The sequence below is a fragment of the Perissodus microlepis genome, chromosome 1, assembly GCF_051167445.1.
Source record: "Perissodus microlepis isolate ML-2025 ecotype Zambia chromosome 1, ASM5116744v1, whole genome shotgun sequence".
Taxonomy (NCBI): Eukaryota; Metazoa; Chordata; class Actinopteri; order Cichliformes; family Cichlidae; genus Perissodus; species Perissodus microlepis.
The window spans coordinates 731191-749343 of NC_140461.1; the positions used below are offsets into that span (position 1 = coordinate 731191).

Consider the following 18153-nt stretch of genomic DNA (forward strand, 5'->3'; position numbering starts at 1 on the left):
TAAAGGCCTCATGCACTTGAATGTTTGCTGGAGTAAAAACGATTTTTTATTTAATTACATTTATTTATGTTTCTGGATTTTATGATGCAGAAGCATAAACGCAGGACTGTCTGATCGTGACTGTTTGTGGTCGGCACGATAACATCAGTAAACCCTTCGGTTCATTTTCCCTCAAAACTCCACACTCCACGTGCGTCGTGTGGCTATTCCCCAGCAGGGGCCGCCTCCACAGCAGCATGTGTGTTCCCTCTTTAACATAACGGCCCAAAGCGTCCCCCTCCAGCCAGTTGCAGCAGAAGTCCGCCCCCTCCCTGAGCTTGGTTCTCCTGATGGTTTCTTACAGAGAGGTTTTTCTTCCCGCTGTCGCCAAATGCTTATTCATTGAGGGTGTGTCTGATTGTTGGGATTTCCTTTCAACATAAGGTGCCTTCAGGCTTTTATATAAATAAAAATAAACTGAACTGAATTTGATAGACATGGAGGGGCCCACGCTGAGCTCTCCACGCTGACTTGAAGCTGGTCTTGACGGGGCTTTGTTATAATCAGTCAATGGAGGTGACCGTGGTTGCACCAACCAAATTTCAGACTGTCCTTGCTACACCCTGGCCTAACCCTGCTGGACCTGTGTGAGCCTGCAACGGTACCACTACGTCAGGATTTCTAGTTTATCAGCCAATCCCACCAAGCGTTTCCATCTTCGTTTGTGTTTTGACTTTAGTCATGAACACAAGGTGGTAAACTTTGCCTGAAGGAAAAGCATCAGTGTGCCTCAGTATAGCCTCAAAGAGATGCTTTCGGGGTCGTAGACTGGCTTTTAGTGTTCTCTGCACCACCTCTCCCAGCTATTTTTGGTTCCCCTGGGTTTCCTACATGCGTCCCTGTTGGGACATTAAAGCCTTTATTTGTACTGCTCCTGTGATTTCACATGTAATGAGTGAGTCAATAAGAGCCAGCACTTACAAGCAAACGGCATTCTCAGGTCATATTTCTGCTTCTTAGGGTCCATTTTAAGACTCGTCGCTTTGATTTGAGCGAAGCATTCGAGCGCTTCAGGTGTGTGCAGTCATTCCACAGTCGGAACGCTTCTTCATCTCCTTTAGCGGTGTGATTGATCTGAAGGGAAGGGATCCAAACTGAGAGGACGTGATTCCCAGAGGTAGAGGTTTTATTGCAGAAAAAACATCAGATAAATCTCACGGCTTCAAAGTACATCAGAACATCTAGAACGCAGGAAGAGTAAACAGACAAATGTTTGATACACCTCTTTAATGAGTTTCATCTTCTCTCTGACAGATGTGCAAGAATAAATATCTGTTTCTTAAATGCAGACGTATCTACTGTGAGTATAAGCTCATAGTTTGAAACAAACCCCCTCTCCTCACATCGCCTCCTCTGGGCTAAAGAGCTCTTCTTCCTTCAGGAACGTGGACACTACAGAGCTGCGGGGGATATAATGGGTTCATCTTTTTTCTCCTCTAGCACCGGCGATTATAAGTGAGCAAAACTGCATGTGCTACTTAAATAAGAAGCTTGACAGAGATGAAACAGCACGGGGACAATGGAATGGATTATTTTAGGATTACAGCTGAGGGAAAAATGGCGTATCTTTCTCAGGCGTGGACAAAGAGTATAAGTCACAGAGGAATGACAACAAATGGCATTTTCCAGTGTCTGAAACCAGAAATGATTGCCTCATCTGAACATGATGAAAATGTTCCGATTCGCAAAAAGCCCAAGAACTCCAGCCAGAAACTGGAATGTGAACTCTTTACAAACTTTTTTTCCCCTGCTGACTTTATGTTAATATAAATGTGTATAGATATAAATGTTTAGCGCATACACGTGTACAAAGCTACAGCCACCAAGGACAGAGTAATGTACGGAAACCTAAAGCTCAGACTACATCACGGGAACGTTACGTGGCTCTCGGTTGGAGGGCAGTGACGGCTGACGTCCTGCTCGATAACAACAAAAGAAGAAGAACTCAGACTTTCTGCCAGGCCGAGGAGGCGGAGTTACACCTGCATCACATCAGTGTTCAACTTCTGTCACATCCTTTTTCTCTCTCCTGCTTCATCACACACACTGTGTGTATGTGTGTGTCTGCATGTGTGTGCCACACTGTAAACCTATCTTCATTCCTGGCGACACAGATCACCTGTAACATGAATCGGTTTATGGTCGGGCCTCAGTCACATGACCTACAGACCAGTGAGCAACCACTGGCTGCGAGGGAAACGTGCTCGCAGTCATAAGCGTGAAACTTGTACGGTACTGTGATAAAAACCTTCGCAGCACAGATGACGCCAACGTGACTGCGAAGACTCACAAATTCCTCGCCGGGTGGAAATGACACTGTGAAAACTGAGAACTGCAAATGGAGAGCAATGACCTTCAAAGGTGCCGCGGCGAGGCACAACTTGGCGCCGCACTTTGTGGTCAGCACAATAAGATCAGCGAACGCTTCGGTTCCTTTTCCCTCAAAGCTCGTTTTGGGAGTCATGTGACTGAGTTTGAATGAATGTAATGTCCTGTGTGTGTGTGTACTGTAAACACCATGGGCACTAGGACCCTGGGGTTGAGCCCTCCACACCGTGTGTTTGTGTGTTTGGGAGATACTGATTGTGTAAAAGTCCCGATCATTTCTCTTTATCAGAAAAACATTAAGAACCCAAAGCCGCCGCCGTGACAGCGAGCGCCACGCTTTCCTTCTCCTCCTCGGCCGACAGTCACCGACAGCTGCCGGCACAGTGAAGAACAACAAAGGCTCATTTCCTGTTTTACTCGTAAAAAAATGAAAGAATGACGTTTGGCTTCACAACGTCAGCTTTCCCCTCTGAGGACTCAAATCCAGAGACACAGTGAGACCTGTTCAAACAGAGTGACGGCTTGGAGAACAATCCTAATCAGAGACATAACCATTATCTCAGCCCCCCCCCCCGCACTGATCAGAGTCCAAAACTGAAACTGTCATGAGTCTTGGTCCTTCGCTGGTGTGGTAAGGTGACCTCCAGCCTTGATGTTGGCTAATGGATGCTGTAAATAAGCCGCTGATTGATTTGTGTTGTGTTTGAGGGAGAGTGAAGGGAAGGATGCAGAAGTGTGTGTGTGGGAGGGGCTCAGGTCAGCTGATGGGATCCCTCGGCGTAGCGTCCAGTGTCCTGTTACCTCTGAATTGATTTCCTCTGCGATGACAGCAGCAGTCAGGCTGGTACCAATGCCCCACGCACACACCATCATCGCCATCATCGGTCGGCATGTTGCGTTCTGCTCTGGGTGTCCTCCTCCACTACAGGAAGTGTGTTCACTGCTGATTAATCGTGTTTTCCTAGTAAGTGTTCACAGGCGTCTAATAACACACACGGTTACTTTGTGCAGACCGGTCTGTCTGTAGAGCGCCGTCACTCCCGCTCACGTGTCACACGGTCCACTCTCGTCATAGAGTTGTTCGATGTGACATCATCAGAGCTGTTCTCCGGGGCGTCACGGTCAGGGCGGGAGCGTTTGAAGCGTCTGTCGGGGTAGCGGCTGTTGTCGAAGGGCATGCGGTGCACGCATAGCACGTGAGTCTTCAGGTTGCCCTTCTGCGAGGCGCTGTAGGGGCAGTAACTGCACCTGAACGGTCTGCGGCCTGCAACGACAACAAACACCAGAAACTCTTTAATCTCAAACAGGAAGTCACTGTAAGACCGACCCCATCCACAGTCTGGGGTCAGTCAGCCTGTGGGCGGGGCCTGTAGCTCAGGAGGTCAAGAATCTGCTAATCTGAAGGTGTGTTGGTTTGATTCCTGGCTGCTCCAGTCTGCATGACAAAGCATCCTTGGGCGAGATACACAACCCCGAGATTGTCTGTGATGCATCTGTGTGAGTGTGGATGTTAGATAGCAAACACTGGGTGTGCGTGCGCGCACTTATACGTCTTTGTGAGGACCAAAATTTAGACTGTTACTATACTTGTGGGGACCAACAGTCCCTAATGGGGACAGGATCCTCATCCTCACAGGTTTGAAGACATTTCTGAGACTAAAAATGTGATTTGAGTTATGTCAATTAGATGTCCTCACTAAGATATGAAAACAAGTGTTTGTGTGTGTGTGTGAGAGAGATTTGGTTCTTTGGAACGACACGTTTATGATCAGAGTTTATACCAGTTTCAAACTAAGCTCAAAAATTGGTTTGGACCTTTGGATAGAGCCCCCCATTACGGACTACAAAGCCAGGGACACTGCGCCGATCAACGCCGACTCTGCATTCACCAACGAGCTGAATCAGTTCTACGCCCGTTTCGAGGTTAGCCAGGCGGCTAATGCTATCTACCGCCTGAATACCGAGGACAGTGACATCATCAGCGAGAGACCGGTGACCAGCATCGCGGAGCATGACGTCCGAGCGGCATTGAGAAGAGTGAACACAAGGAAAGCGGCGGGGCCAGACGGCATCACCGGCCGTCTGCTGCGCTGCTGTGCTGACCAGCTAGCAGGTGTGTTCACTTACATCTTCAACGAGTCCCTGGCGAAGTCTGTGGTCCCCACATGCTTCAAAAGATCCACCATTATCCCTGTGCCCAAGAACAGCAAACCCTCATCCCTGAACGATTACCGGCCAGTTGCACTGACCTCGGTAGTAATGAAGGTGTTTGAGAGGCTGCTGAAGAACATCATCTCCTCCTCCATCCCAGACACCACAGATCCGCTGCAGTTCGCCTACTGATCCAACAGATCCACAGAGGATGCCATCGCCCACGTCCTGCACACCACCCTCAGCCACGTGGACAAGAAACAGGGTAACTATGTGCGAATGCTGTTTGTTGATTACAGTTCAGCATTTAACACAATAGTGCCCTGCAGACTGTTCACAAAGCTCAGGGATCTGGGACTTAACAGCCGTCTATGTGCATGGGTGTTGGACTTCCTCACTGGCAGAACTCAGGTGGTGAGGGTGGGTAGATGCGTCTCTAACAGCATCACCATCAACACAGGAGCACCTCAGGGATGTGTCCTCTCGCCACTGCTCTACTCCCTCTACACTTCAGACTGTGTGGCCACCCATGGCTCCAACACCATTGTGAAGTTTGCTGACGACACAGTGGTGTTGGGTGCCATCTCCAACAACGATGAGGCGGCCTACATGGATGAAGTGAAGAATCTGGCATCATGGTGCCAGGACAACCACCTCCAGCTGAACGTCGGCAAGACCAAGGAGCTGGTGGTGGACTTCAGAAGGGGTCAGCACAGAGACTACAAGCCCATTATCATCAATGGAGCTCCAGTGGAGAGGGTGCAGTCCTTCAAATATCTTGGTGTCCACATCTCCTCAGACCTGACATGGGCTGCCCACATTCAGGTCCAGACCAAAAAGGCTAGGCAGCGCCTGTATCACCTACGACAACTGAGGAAGTTCAGGGTCTCTCCAAAGATCCTCAGGATTTTCTATACAGGCGCTGTGGAGAGCATCCTCACACAGAACATGACATCGTGGTTTGGGAACAGCTGTGTGAAGGACCAAAAAGCTCTCCAGAGAGTGATCCGTACAGCAGAACGCTGCTGCAGGATTGCTCTCCCCCCGCTTCAGGACACCTACACCAGGAGATGCCGGACTAGAGCAGCGCAGATACTGAAGGACCCGTCCCATCCTGGCAACAAACTGTTCCAACTTCTGCAATCTGGTAGAAGGTTCCGCATCATCCGGGCAAGGACAGAGAGGCTCAAGAGGAGCTTCTATCCCCAAGCCATCCGGGCCCTAAACACACACACACCCGCCCTCTCACATCATCTATAATTGACTGAGACAGGACTCTCTTCCAGACACTCTAAACCAAGGCACAATGTACATTCCAAATTCCTTTAATTTTAAATATGTTTATATTGTCTATTCTGTAAAATAGTCAGATGTCTATTCATATTAATGTACAGAATTCACCTGCTTGCTGCTACTACTGCACATTCACCCAATGTATATACTATTTATATATATATATATATATATATATATATATATATGTATATATAATGTTCTTCCTCTATCCCCCCCCCCCATTTTTGCACATGTCGAGGAGCGTGTCAGGCTACATTTCACTGTGTGTTATACTTGTATAACTATGCATGTGACAAATAAAGAACCTTGAACCTTGAACCTTGAACTGGATGTCCCCCCTGTCTTCGGTGCCCTGTGGACGTCGAAAGTTCAGACTGTATTAAAAGTCTGAGGTTTGGAGGGAGGAAGCAGGGGGCAGGGCTGTAGACAAAGACAAGGAAAGTGATTTTCACATTCACACCACCCCAGCAGCACCTCCTTATTGAAACAAATCTGCCCTTAAAACATTACCCAACACAGCCGGTGAGCTCCCACAAATTCATCTGAAGTAAACTTTTGCAGCTCCTCAAGTCGATATGCATCTTCGGAAGAGGCCGCTTACGTCTGGCAGCCCGAACACAATAGCAAGGCGAACACGGCAAAGGATTTTTCTCCATCTCCCCTCCTCACACCAGCCCAGCACAAAATGTTCTCCCAAGATTGAATCTGATCATCACTGCAGCAAACACAATGGCCCTTAATAGCAGCGGCCGTTTGTTTGAGGGATGCCGATTACACCGCCATCATAACCCACTTCACTTAGCTCACTCACTCACTGACGGAGAGGGAGGGGGAGGAAGACGGGAGAGACGTGGAGCCTCTGCAGCACTTTAGAATATTAATAACGGTACATTTGCTGTTACTCTCGTTTTCTTTTTTTCTTTATCTCTTATTCAATTTGAGTTGCTCTAAATCAAATTAACATATGGGGTTTAAAAGAGGCGCCGGGATAGGTGCAGGGAATATCAATAGGTAAAAGGCCGGGATTAAAAGGAAACCATCTATTTGAAGCACACACTCCACTCCACGTAGACTCGCACACACACAGGCTCGATGTGAGGACACAACGAGCCAGTGCGAGACTTTGTGTTTGGCAATCTGACGCAGGTTTTGGAGGCTCGCCGGCTTTCTGATATTACATTGTTTGCTTCAGAGCCAGACAAAGGGGATTGCTACAAGTTTGGAGGCTTTGGATGTTCCAGTTGTCTGAATTTCCAGATAAGCTCGTCGGCGGCACACAATGAAGGCCCCCTTTATTCATGTGCGGTTTAATTTCACACTCTCTTACATTACGTTAAGTCCGAGAGGCAGAGTATCTCATCCCATTTTACACTTAGGGAGAGCGAAATATGCCCCCAAACAACTCAACCCCTTTCTCCCGTCTCCCCGCTTATTTACCGTTAGTCCTCGTGGACTTGAAATAAAAACAGATCGAGCCGGTTTATCTGCGGGGAGAGAGAGAGGGCTGAACTGGGAAAGTTTGGATGTAGAAACTTAAGTTAGTGTCCAGATTGAAATTGACTTCTGCACAATAACACACACACACACCAGATAGTTTAAAAATTAAACAGAGGCTGCTCTCCCTGCACACACACACACAAATACTTGTTTTCCTGACTTAGTGAGGACATCTGATGGACACGATGCTTTCCTTAACCATGACCTTAATGTAACCCTGACACCAAAACCACATTTTTAGTCTCAAACACGCCTTCAAACTTGTGGGGACGGGCTGTTGGTCCCCAAAAAGATGTATGAACATGGTACGCACACACTGGCGTTCAACAGTCTGCATGCTCGGCTAGCGTGCAGACCCACAGATACCGTTATTAATCCACGTCCTGGGCTCTGTGCCTCTGCAGCCACAGGTCTGTGTGTCTGATCTGAGGGTTCGGTCATCACCAGTCGGATGTCGGGTTCCATTTTCGACTCTAAAACCTGGGTCCGATGTACGTGAGTGATCGAGCTCACCAACCCTCCAAACATTGGTGCTGTTCAGTTTAATGTCTTTGTTTCTAGCAGAGCCGTCCGTTTTTATTGTGTTGGAAATCCTTCAGTCACAGGTTTGTCATCTTTAGAGCTAACGTCCTACTACATTCAGCTACATTGTCTTTTCCTGGTTTCCTGGAAGTCAAACTTTGGATGCAAAGACCTGGGTTAATGACGTCAGAAATAACAAGCGGACTCAGTTCTGGGATGTTTTGTGTTTGTTTCTCACATCAGCTGCTAATGCAGTGACGTGTCACTCGATTGACAGATTCGTGAGGACACACACACTGTGAGACTCCCACACTGAGCTCAAATCACACCATGAATCAGGTGAACTAAATAGAGAAATGAGTTCTTCCTAAGAGTCACATAATGAAACTTGCACCTACTTCAGCTGCACTTGTGTGAATGCTTCTGATCGCTGATCATTATCGGATCCTGTGCCCTCAGATGAAGGTGATTTTTCTAGAACACAAACACAGTTTACCTTTTTATATTTTCAGCAACAACTAGAGTCCCCTCCTCCTCCTCGACATTCCTGTTTAAGAGTCTTCAGCTGTAAAACATCGTTTACAGAAATCATTCAGGTCTCAAAAAGAGAATCTGATAAGGTTTGAAGAGCAGGTGGGTGGGGCTTCTACCATCTCTCTGTGACATCACACGGATCCCTGGGTAGAAAAAACTACGATAAACAGCCTGAGCTTGTGCACACACACAGAACTCATTATTAGGAACAGTCATGTAACAGGAAATGAGGAGGGAACGGGTCCTCTTTAATTTGTGGGGACCCTGTTTGTGTTTAGTTTGCGTCACCTTCTGTCTCTCACATGTTCCCATCTGCCTGTTTATTCCTTCTTTTGTGTCGACAAAATCCTTCAAGAGTTGGAAATTTAAGGCTAAAGAGACGCAGAGTAATAATGAGGGAGGAACAGAAAAGAGGAGAGAGACGGTGTTCTTGTTTTCATTAGTGTGGCATTATCTCAGCCTGTTAATTAACCCCCCAAGGCCCTCTGCAAGGAGATCAGAGGGAGAGGAAAGGAGGGCAGCACGAGGGAGTGTGGGGGGGGTGTCTGTGTGTGTGTGGGAGTGTGTGGACGGGTATTAACATCTTCATGGGGACCAAAAATTGGTAGTTTGCTATACTTGTGGGGACCAACAGTCACTTATGAGTAGGGCTGGGTATCGTCACTGATTTCTAGAATTGATTTGATCTCCGATTCAATTCGATTCGATTTGAATCTGAGAAATTTTGCCTCAGAGAGTCAGAAATATAATTCTGATCACTTATCAGTACATATCGATATTTTTATATCTATTAAAAGAAACCTGACACGTGAGATTCAGAGGTTGAGCATCACAGCAGATGCCTTTGTGTCAAAGTAACTGAGGATAAAACAGAAAAACATGAAGGCGGTTTTCCTGGTCTGGGTTTTTATAGCAGATGACCTTAAAAACATTGTGCTGTCAGAAACGAAGTGAAGCAGAGCAAAGTTACAGAGGTTTGATTAGAGACACAGCATTTTGCAATTTTGCATAATTTTAAAAAGTTTAAATTTGTTCAGTATTGAACAGCAGAAATGAGGCTTTTTTGTCGGAAGTAAGTAAAAAAAAAAAAAAAACACTAAAAGAACACCGTAGACTGGTGGGTAATAAGTAGGGTGGGTTTTGATTATCGATTTAGAGAGAGAGCTCTACACCAAGTGTGATTTTATCGTGGTGGAAGCAAAACAGCAAAGGTAAGAAGAAATTCGTGATGATGTTTATGTGAAGCGAGATGTGAAGCGTAGTTTGGAAGGTTTTTCTGCTGCTGGTTCAGTCAATACTGTTTGGAGAGAGATCAAACCTGCAGCTTCAGAATCGAGCGCAAAAAAGACGTAAACACAAAGCGCCCGCCGACGCTTCAAAATCAGTGAGCTGTCGGCTTTCAGCCCCGACGGCGTGTCCGCGTACGTGCGTTGGGTTTTGTGTTTACGTCTTTGTGCAGAATCCGTGTTCCTGCTCTCATTAACTGTTTTAGCTGTTTGGTGGTTGTAGAAATTTTGTGAGGTTTAACTTGAGATTCTGGAGTTAAGGGCAAAATAAATTTATATTTAAAAATTGGTTCCGGATTTTAATGAATCGATATCACGTTATCCAAGCCAGAATCGATTTTAATCGATACATCGATAATCAAAACCCACCCCTACTTATGAGGACATTTGTGCCGGTCCTCACGAGTTTGAAGGCATTTTTTAGGTTATGGTTAGCTTTAGAGTCAGGGTCAGGGTTAGGCGTTCATTTTTGATGGTTAGGGTTAGTGAGATGTCTCCAAAAGGATATAAATACACGTGTGCGTGTGTCAGTCTGTGTGTGTGCGTGTCAGTCTGTGTGTGCGTGTGTCAGTCTGTGTGTGCGTGTGTCAGTCTGTGTGTGTGCGTGTGCCAGTCTGTGTGTGCGTGTGTGTGCGTTTGTCAGTCTGTGTGTGCGTGTGTGTGCGTTTGTCAGTCTGTGTGTGTGTGCACGTGTGTTTGTGTGTGTGTGTGTGCATTTGTCAGTCTGTGTGTGTGTGTGTGTGTGTGCGTGTACATTTGTCAGTCTGTGTGTGTGTGTTTGTGTGTGTGTGTGCGTGCGCATGTGTGTGTGTGTGTATGTGCATTTGTCAGTCTGTGTTTGTGTGTGTGTGTGTGTGTGTATGTGCATTTGTCAGTCTGTGTGTGTGTGTGTGTGTGTGCATTTGTCAGTCTGTGTGTGTGTGTGTGTGTGTGTGTGTGTGTGTGCGTGGCAAAGAGCCTACGTTTCACCCACAGCACCTGGCTGCAGCCACTGGAGCTCCACAGTATCTGGAAACACACGACTTCAAATTTGAACACAGTTGCGTTGCACGGGCCAATCTCAATATGCTTGTGTGTACACAGTACATATAAGGAGTTTGAAATATTAATCTTTCTGGGTCACAAAATAAACTGAGATATTTTCAGGCGAGAATGTAGCTGTGATGTCATCAAGTGCGCCGCTGTTCCAATTGTAGAACAATCGTGCTGCGTTCTTGTATTTTCGGGAAGTCCGGACTCCCATGTGTACTTAAGAAGTCTGGACTTGCATACTTGAAAAACGGCCGTTGTTTTTGTGTTGCATCCCGTATTGCAACATATTAGACATGTTTCCGGTTACTGTGGAGCTCCACAGTGGCTGCAGCCAGACCCTCTGTTTCACCTGCCATGCATGCTCATATGGAAAAGATACATATAAATCTTATAAAGTTTGTATCTGTCTTGTGTGAAACTTGTATGAAAAGCATACAAGAGTGAAAACAGATATAAGATCCCTTGAAAAGTTATATAATGAAACCTGTATGTTTTGGATACTTACTAAAACAATATATGAAAGTAATGAGAAAGTGGCCACTTTCATGAGTAAATCATGTAAGTTTTTACTATTTCTTTTCCATATGGGTGGACTCACTCACACACCCACAGCCAGCTGCTGATACTTTATCTATACACAGACTCACAAACACAGACTGACACACTCACACAGGTGAGCTGTTGCTGTGAGTCTTGGTGTGATTACTGATGTGTTTCCTGTCTGAGCTCCGTCTTTGTAAACAGATTCTTTTCATGAATCTGTGACTATTCCTGTTGTCAACTGAAAGAGGCGGGGCCTGAAGCTGTTACTCTCCTAAACGCAGTGCGGCCGGTGTCTCCTCATCTCTATCTTAAGACTGCAACAGATGGCAGCGCTGGCATCAGAACGCATTTAAGGACGGCGGCGTTTGGTCTGCTGCCAGCATGCTGTTCTGGGTCTGAATGTGGCCTCTGTGTGTCTGTGTGCGTGTATTTCTGCGTTAAGGGTGTTTTTATTGAAGTGTGTGTTTGGAATATATCTGAGAGGAGAAGAGAAAATGTTTAAGCAGTCACCACATGTGGAGGGTTTCACGTTGGAGTTACGAATCCCTGAAGCGCACACACACACAAAGACACACACGCGTGTTGTCACGCTGCACTAACAGCAGGAAGCTGCAGGCTCTGTAGAGTAAAAACTTGCACTGAAGGATGGACTATTTCAGGAAGCGTGTGAGTGGACGGAGGAGGAGGCAGACAGAGGGTCTGTAGGCAGAGACTCACAGAAGGTGTGAGCAATTAAATGTGCTAAACCATCTGTCCAATAACCTGCACGCACATACATTACTCAGCAAACTGCAGCAAGGCACAGGAACGCGACACAGCCACTCTGAGGACTTTTAACAGGTGTTCCCCGCTGACATCACCGCTTTCACTTTACTTACAAGTGCCAACAACTAACCAGATCCAAGGATAACATCACACAGGTCAGTGTGATGTTTCAGCATTACTGAGCTGAGATTCTTCCACCACTTTCAGGAGTATGTTTCACTTTATGAGGACGGTGGGCACCATCACGTCCAGCAGCTTGTCACACGAGAAGCTTTCAGGCCAAAGGTCAGAGCTGGATCAGGGAAACATCTCTTAGTGATGCTGCTGGGAGACTTCCCATGATGCACTGATCGGTGTTCTTCTTTCCCACCATCACCAAAGCCCACAGTCTGATGGTTGTGGTTCTGTCTGGCACTGTAGGGCAGGGACGCCAAACTCAATTTACACCGAGGGCCACAGACACTGAACCAGCGAAACTACAGCTTCCTGATAATGTCCACAGGTTTCTGTGTGAGTGGAGGCTGTGGGGCTCAGCTGGTGTCCAGTCAGAGTCCGATACGAGTCGAGGAGAAGCTCACAGCCGTGCTGAGGTGAGCTGTTGAACTTTTCTGCAGTTAGCTGCTGTTAATAACACAGCAGACTGTCAGAGAATAAACTCTGATGCGATGTGAGAATGTAATTAAACTTTTCGGGACGAATAATGTTAGCTTATAACCAGCTGCTGCTGTGGTTTCGTTGGCTCGTCGTCAGCTGTCTGGAGACGGGAGGGTCACAGGTTTAATCTGCTGACAATTAGGAATTCCAACAATATCGGGACTAAATGAGGAAGACGATGAGATGGACGTGAGGACAGAGACATCGTGAGGAAAAGATTCATGCACAACTGTCAGATATTTAGTTTTAAAGAGCAGTTTGAACTTTAAATTAAAAGTAGCTCGTAAGGTTACTAATGAAACACAACCAGGTGGAACAGCGATGAGGGTGGAGCAGCTCGTCTACCCATGGGTGGGTTGGTGTTTGATCCCTGTCTGCTCCAGTCTGCATGTCAGACGTCCTCGGTCGGCTTGTGCATGTTGTGTAAAACGCTTTGAGCGCTCAGCTCGAGCAGAAAAGCACCGTGTAAGAAGCAGTCCACTATTTAAAGATCCGATGTATTTTTAATGGATTCGTTTCAAGTTTAACACATTCATTTGCTGGGAGATGTAATTACAACTAATCAATGTACATGTAAGAGAACCTCATTGTTTTTTCTCTTAAATAACCTCAAATGAAACCAGGTAGGTTAGCGAGTGAAACTCTGAATTACATGAAAATAGTCCTTCAACGTTCAGGTAAATCATTATTCTTATATATAATATGTATAAAGTCAGACCTCCCACAGCCCGCCGTGATCCTAAAATAAATATATTTCCATGACTTCAAACAGCCTGAAGGGAATTGATTGTTCTCTCCTTCCTCTGATGAATTAAGAACATTTCCCTCAGAGATCGGGCTTGTTGATAGAAAATTGGCCTGAAGTTTGGGGAATAAAGATTTGGTCTGTTTCCTAGCTTAACTAGAGAAAACCAACACACAAATAACACCAGGGGAGGCACTTAAGGAGAGGAGCTGTGGGGGGAGCGGGCGGAGGAGAAGGAGCTCTTTCAGCATCAAAGCCAGCTAAAACGTCTCCACCGGGGACCGGGTCCCCTGTTAAATACAGAACTGGATTATTAATTGCTGTACCAGTAGGACCTGTTAATAAGAACCCAGAATAGCTTTCTTTCCCTTCCTAATATTTCCGTGCTGCTTCTCTGCAGTCGACTCATTTTCTTTTTGTGCTGCTGAGCACGGTTTGCTTCACTCACTCCTCTTTTGCCTTCGTCGCCTGCAAACTGGCATTTTCGCCGATGTACGTGCACCTTTCCCGCACGCATGTACCTGGATGAGCTCTTCGTGCCGACACCTCAGGTAACTGTCACATGACTGGAGTAAAGCTGTCATGTGATAACAGGATCACTTACAGAAACCTGTACCAAAGTTTTGACCACAGCGTCCGTCATGTTCTTGTTGCCATGGCTTCAGGTGTGTCAAAGCTGTGGGTATCTGTGAATGAGCAGCGCCTGGTCCGCAGGTGTCGAATCGTGTCATGTGCCCGGGTTATGACATCACTGACACGTTTATCACCAAGCAGAGTTTCTGATTTTGATTGAAACATGAAAATAACCAAATCAGCAGAAAGAGCGAAACACAGAAGAGCATGCAGTCTCCTGGATAGGTGAAAACAGGAAGTTCTGCTATCAACGCCTAATACTGAAGGACACCTGTGGCATCTGTGCCACGACCCTGACTGCTGAGCACGATGATGACACTCAGTTCATCCCATATGGACGCTCATGAAGGACTCGCTGGCGTCGCATTTCGCTGGCCTGGGTACTTAAACAGGACACGTTTAACCCGTGTTTAACGCAGTTCTGCTGGATGGAAACATCCGAATCAGAGTGAAGTAGCTCACACACCCCGTCTGACAGACGTTTGCACATTTCTGTGGTTTCTCAGCCTAAAGGCCAAACAAACAGGAAGTGATCAGCAGCAGAAGGAGACCCAGCACATCGGTGACAGATGCCAGCTCCTTAAACTTATCTCAACTTTTAGGTAACAGACTGCAGCAGCGACCAAGGGGAGAGCGCTTCCTACCCAGACAGAGTCCGCCACGCCCACGTTACAAACCAACCAGTGATTCTCACTGATTCACTGACAGAGTTCACCCTCACTTTCATACTTCATTCAGTTTGGCTCGCACGTCTTCTTCTGTCAGCTTCTCCCTTTAGGGGGCGCCACGGCAGATCATGTGCCTCCACCTCCTCCTATCCCAGCGTCCTCCTCTGTCACACCAATCCTCTGCATGTCCTGCTTCACTACATCCATGCACTATATTCACTCCGTCGTGTGCTCCTGTGGTTTATCTGTTTCACTCGTTCACTGCATGTTTCTTCTCTGACTCACAGACACTTTTCACTTCATTGGTCCAGCAAACAAACTTCACCCACTCACTGATTTATATCATTTTTCACTCTGTGTGTGTGTGTGTGTGTGGGGTGGGGGGGGGGGGGGGGGGGGCTGTTATCCATGTCTCTCAGCAATAAAGAGAAAGAAAGGAAATAAAAAAATGGAGGGTTGATGGATATGGCGGCCACCTGCTTCTCACTCACACTTTGACACAAAGAGCAGCGGCGGCAGCGACTCGGCCACATTCATCATCGTGAACGTTGTTTGACCTCAACGGAGCGACCGCAGCTCAAAGTTAGAGAACGCTTAGAGAAGGCAGAAACATGGAAAGCGTGTATTTTACACGTGTAATGAAAAAATAATAATTTTTCTCTTTAAATGCAGTTTTAACCTCCTATGTAACTTCTAATTAGAGTCCCCAAAATTCACTCTGCACCAAAACTGGAGCTCAGACTTCTTGGGCGGTCTGTTTGTACCATTAACCACCCAGCTGCCATCTTGGGTCAGACAATTGCATGAAATTGTCCGAACCGTCTGAAGCATTAAGAGCACTGAGAGGACGAACCCACCTCCTGAAAACCATCCCCACACTGACACGGAGTCCCTGTCACACCCACGGTTAGCAGTATAAACTCAGACACCTGAACATTTCCAAGCACCTCATCTTTGCTCCCCTGGTGGGGAAAAACTCCTCAGACTTCACCAACAGGATCCAGAAACTTACGCTGGACGCAGATGAAACCGTCCTTTCATGTGGTCTCTGTCTTCACTTGCACACCTACAACCGAGGCAGTGGAGACCGTCAGAAAATGACTACAACAAGACCCCTGCTTAGGAAACAGAACCAGCTTCACCCCCGATCAGACCCAGACACTGTTACACCTCTGCATCCCCTCCACGTATTTTAAATACAACAAGGATTTCTTCAAAATCCTGCTCCTCACATACAAGGTCTTAAATAATCAGGCCCCATCTTATCTTAATGACCTTGTAGTACCATATCACCCTATTAGAGCACTTCGCTCTCGCTCTGCAGGCCTACTTGTTGTTCCTAGAGTATTTAAAGTAGAATGGGAGGCAGAGCCTTCAGTTTTCAGGCCCCTCTTCTGTGGAACCAGCTTCCAGTTTGGATTCAGGAGACAGACACTATCTCTACTTTCAAGATTAGGCTTCAAACTTTCCTTTTTGCTAAAGCATATAGTTAGGGCTGGACCAGGTGACCCTGAATCCTCCCTTAGTTATGCTGCAATAGGTGTAGGCTGCCGGGGATTCCCATGATGCATTGAGTTTTTCTTCTTCACTCACTATGTGTTAACAGACCTCTCTGCATTGAATCATACCTGTTATTAATCTGTCTCTCTTCCACAGCATGTCTTTATTCTGTCTTCCTTCTCTCACCCCAACCAATCACAGCAGATGGCCCCGCCCCTCCCTGAGCCTGGTTCTGCTGGAGGTTTCTTCCTGTTAAAAGGGAGTTTTTCCTTCCCACTGTCGCCAAAGTGCTTGCTCATAGGGGGTCATATGATTGTTGGGTTTTCTCTGTATGTATTATTGTAGGATCTACTGTACAATATAAAGCCCTTGAAACACTGTTGTTGTGATTTGACGCTGTATAAATAAAATGGAGCTGAATTGGTCTGCAGTCGAGACCTGTCAATCACAGGTCAGCCCCACCCTAAAGCCTCCCCTGCTTCCTGTTCATCTTCTCGTTTTTTCACTCTGACCTGAAACAGCAGCTCATCAGGAAAATGTTCACCTGAGCAAGAGGCTCATTTTGTCACAGACATCTGTCCAGAAGAGTCGCCCCCTGCTGGGTATTATAAAGACTGGAGGTTTAAGAGTTCCTGCTCATGAAGGTTCGTCCATCTTTTACATACAGTCTGTGGTATTTATAGGTTTCATTTCAAGGCGTCTCCTTGCATGTAGGATTTACTACATGAGTGTGTGTGTGTGTGTGTGTGTGCGCGCGCACCACACTGTTGTGAAGTCATCTCGAGCTCTTTGTGTGGATATTCTGGGGGCAGGTAGCGTCAGTGCAGACTAAAATACTTTTTCACAGCGATCAGCTTGTAAACACGATGAGCTCTTCATCGTCTGATCCTGCGAACAGAATTATCCATGCAGAAGCTTAAACCCCAAGTGGAGCTCTTATTTACCCCCTCTCATAAGCTCTTCCCTCGCTCTTATCTCCCTCCGTCATTTCCTCTGCTTCATCTTCCTCCTCTTCTTCTCTTTCCTGCAGAGGGAAGCCTATTTGTCCACTTTAAGTGAAATCACTCAATTCTTTCAGGAAGAGAGCGAGGAAGAAAGTGTGTGTGTGTGTGTGTGTGTGTGTGTGTGTGTGTGTGAGAGTCCACCTTCCAAATAAGTTCCATTAATCATGGGCCAGAGTCTAATGTAACTAATATTTTACAATTAGAGGAGACACGATGGAGCTGGGGGCCATCTATCTCCCTTACACCACATGATCATCGATTCATAAGAGCTGAGGAGAGAGAGGGAGGGAGGCCACAGTACACACACACACACACAGATGCTGGGCAGGAAGCAGGAGGATGCACTGTCACATTAGCATTTAAGTCCTGCTTAAAATCATCCCCTTATTTTTCTTCATTGATCGTCTGCTGGTCACTTTTTGGAAACAGAACTGTGATTAAAATTCTCAGAGCCCTGAAATCTCAAAATTCTGCTGAGGAAATCATCAGAAGGGAAATCAGCAGAACCGCACTGACATTCTTTTGTTCTTCAAAAATTCATTTATTTAAATAAAAGAATGCACGTTTGTGTAAGCAGAACTCCGAGGAACGAGTTTTTGCGCTACAGCTAAACCGCCGTGCTTTGGCGGGCTGTGTGGCTTCAACGTGCGCGAACGTGTTTATTACAGAAGAAATTTTAAACGTCCTGTTATTCAATTCAATTTTACTTATACAGCACCAAATCACAACAACAGTCACCTCACAGTGCTGCAGGTAGACCCTACAATAATACCCAACAATCACATGAGCAGTTCACATGTTTGCTTTAAGCCTCGGAGGCTGTTCAGCTTCTGCTCTCTGAGGTATTTACTAGGGCTGCAACGATACACAAAATTCACGGTTTGGTATTTTTTCGATACAAAAAAAATGTTCATGCCTTTTTAATTTGTCATTTATTAAAATTATAAATATATATT

General features: G+C 46.3%; 1 protein-coding gene across 5 annotated transcripts in view; it reads right to left on the minus strand.

Moving 5' to 3' along the window:
- Window positions 1-1147: 1147 nt before the first annotated feature.
- Window positions 1148-18153, minus strand: part of znf536 (zinc finger protein 536) — a 199424-nt gene continuing 182418 nt past the window's right edge. For all 5 annotated transcript variants that reach the window (XM_084925582.1, XM_084925547.1, XM_084925557.1 and 2 more), the window contains one exon: window positions 1148-3631. In XM_084925582.1, coding sequence (XP_084781708.1) covers window positions 3402-3631 — 230 coding nt within the window. In that variant the 3' untranslated portion in view covers window positions 1148-3401. The remainder of the gene's footprint in view (window positions 3632-18153) is intronic.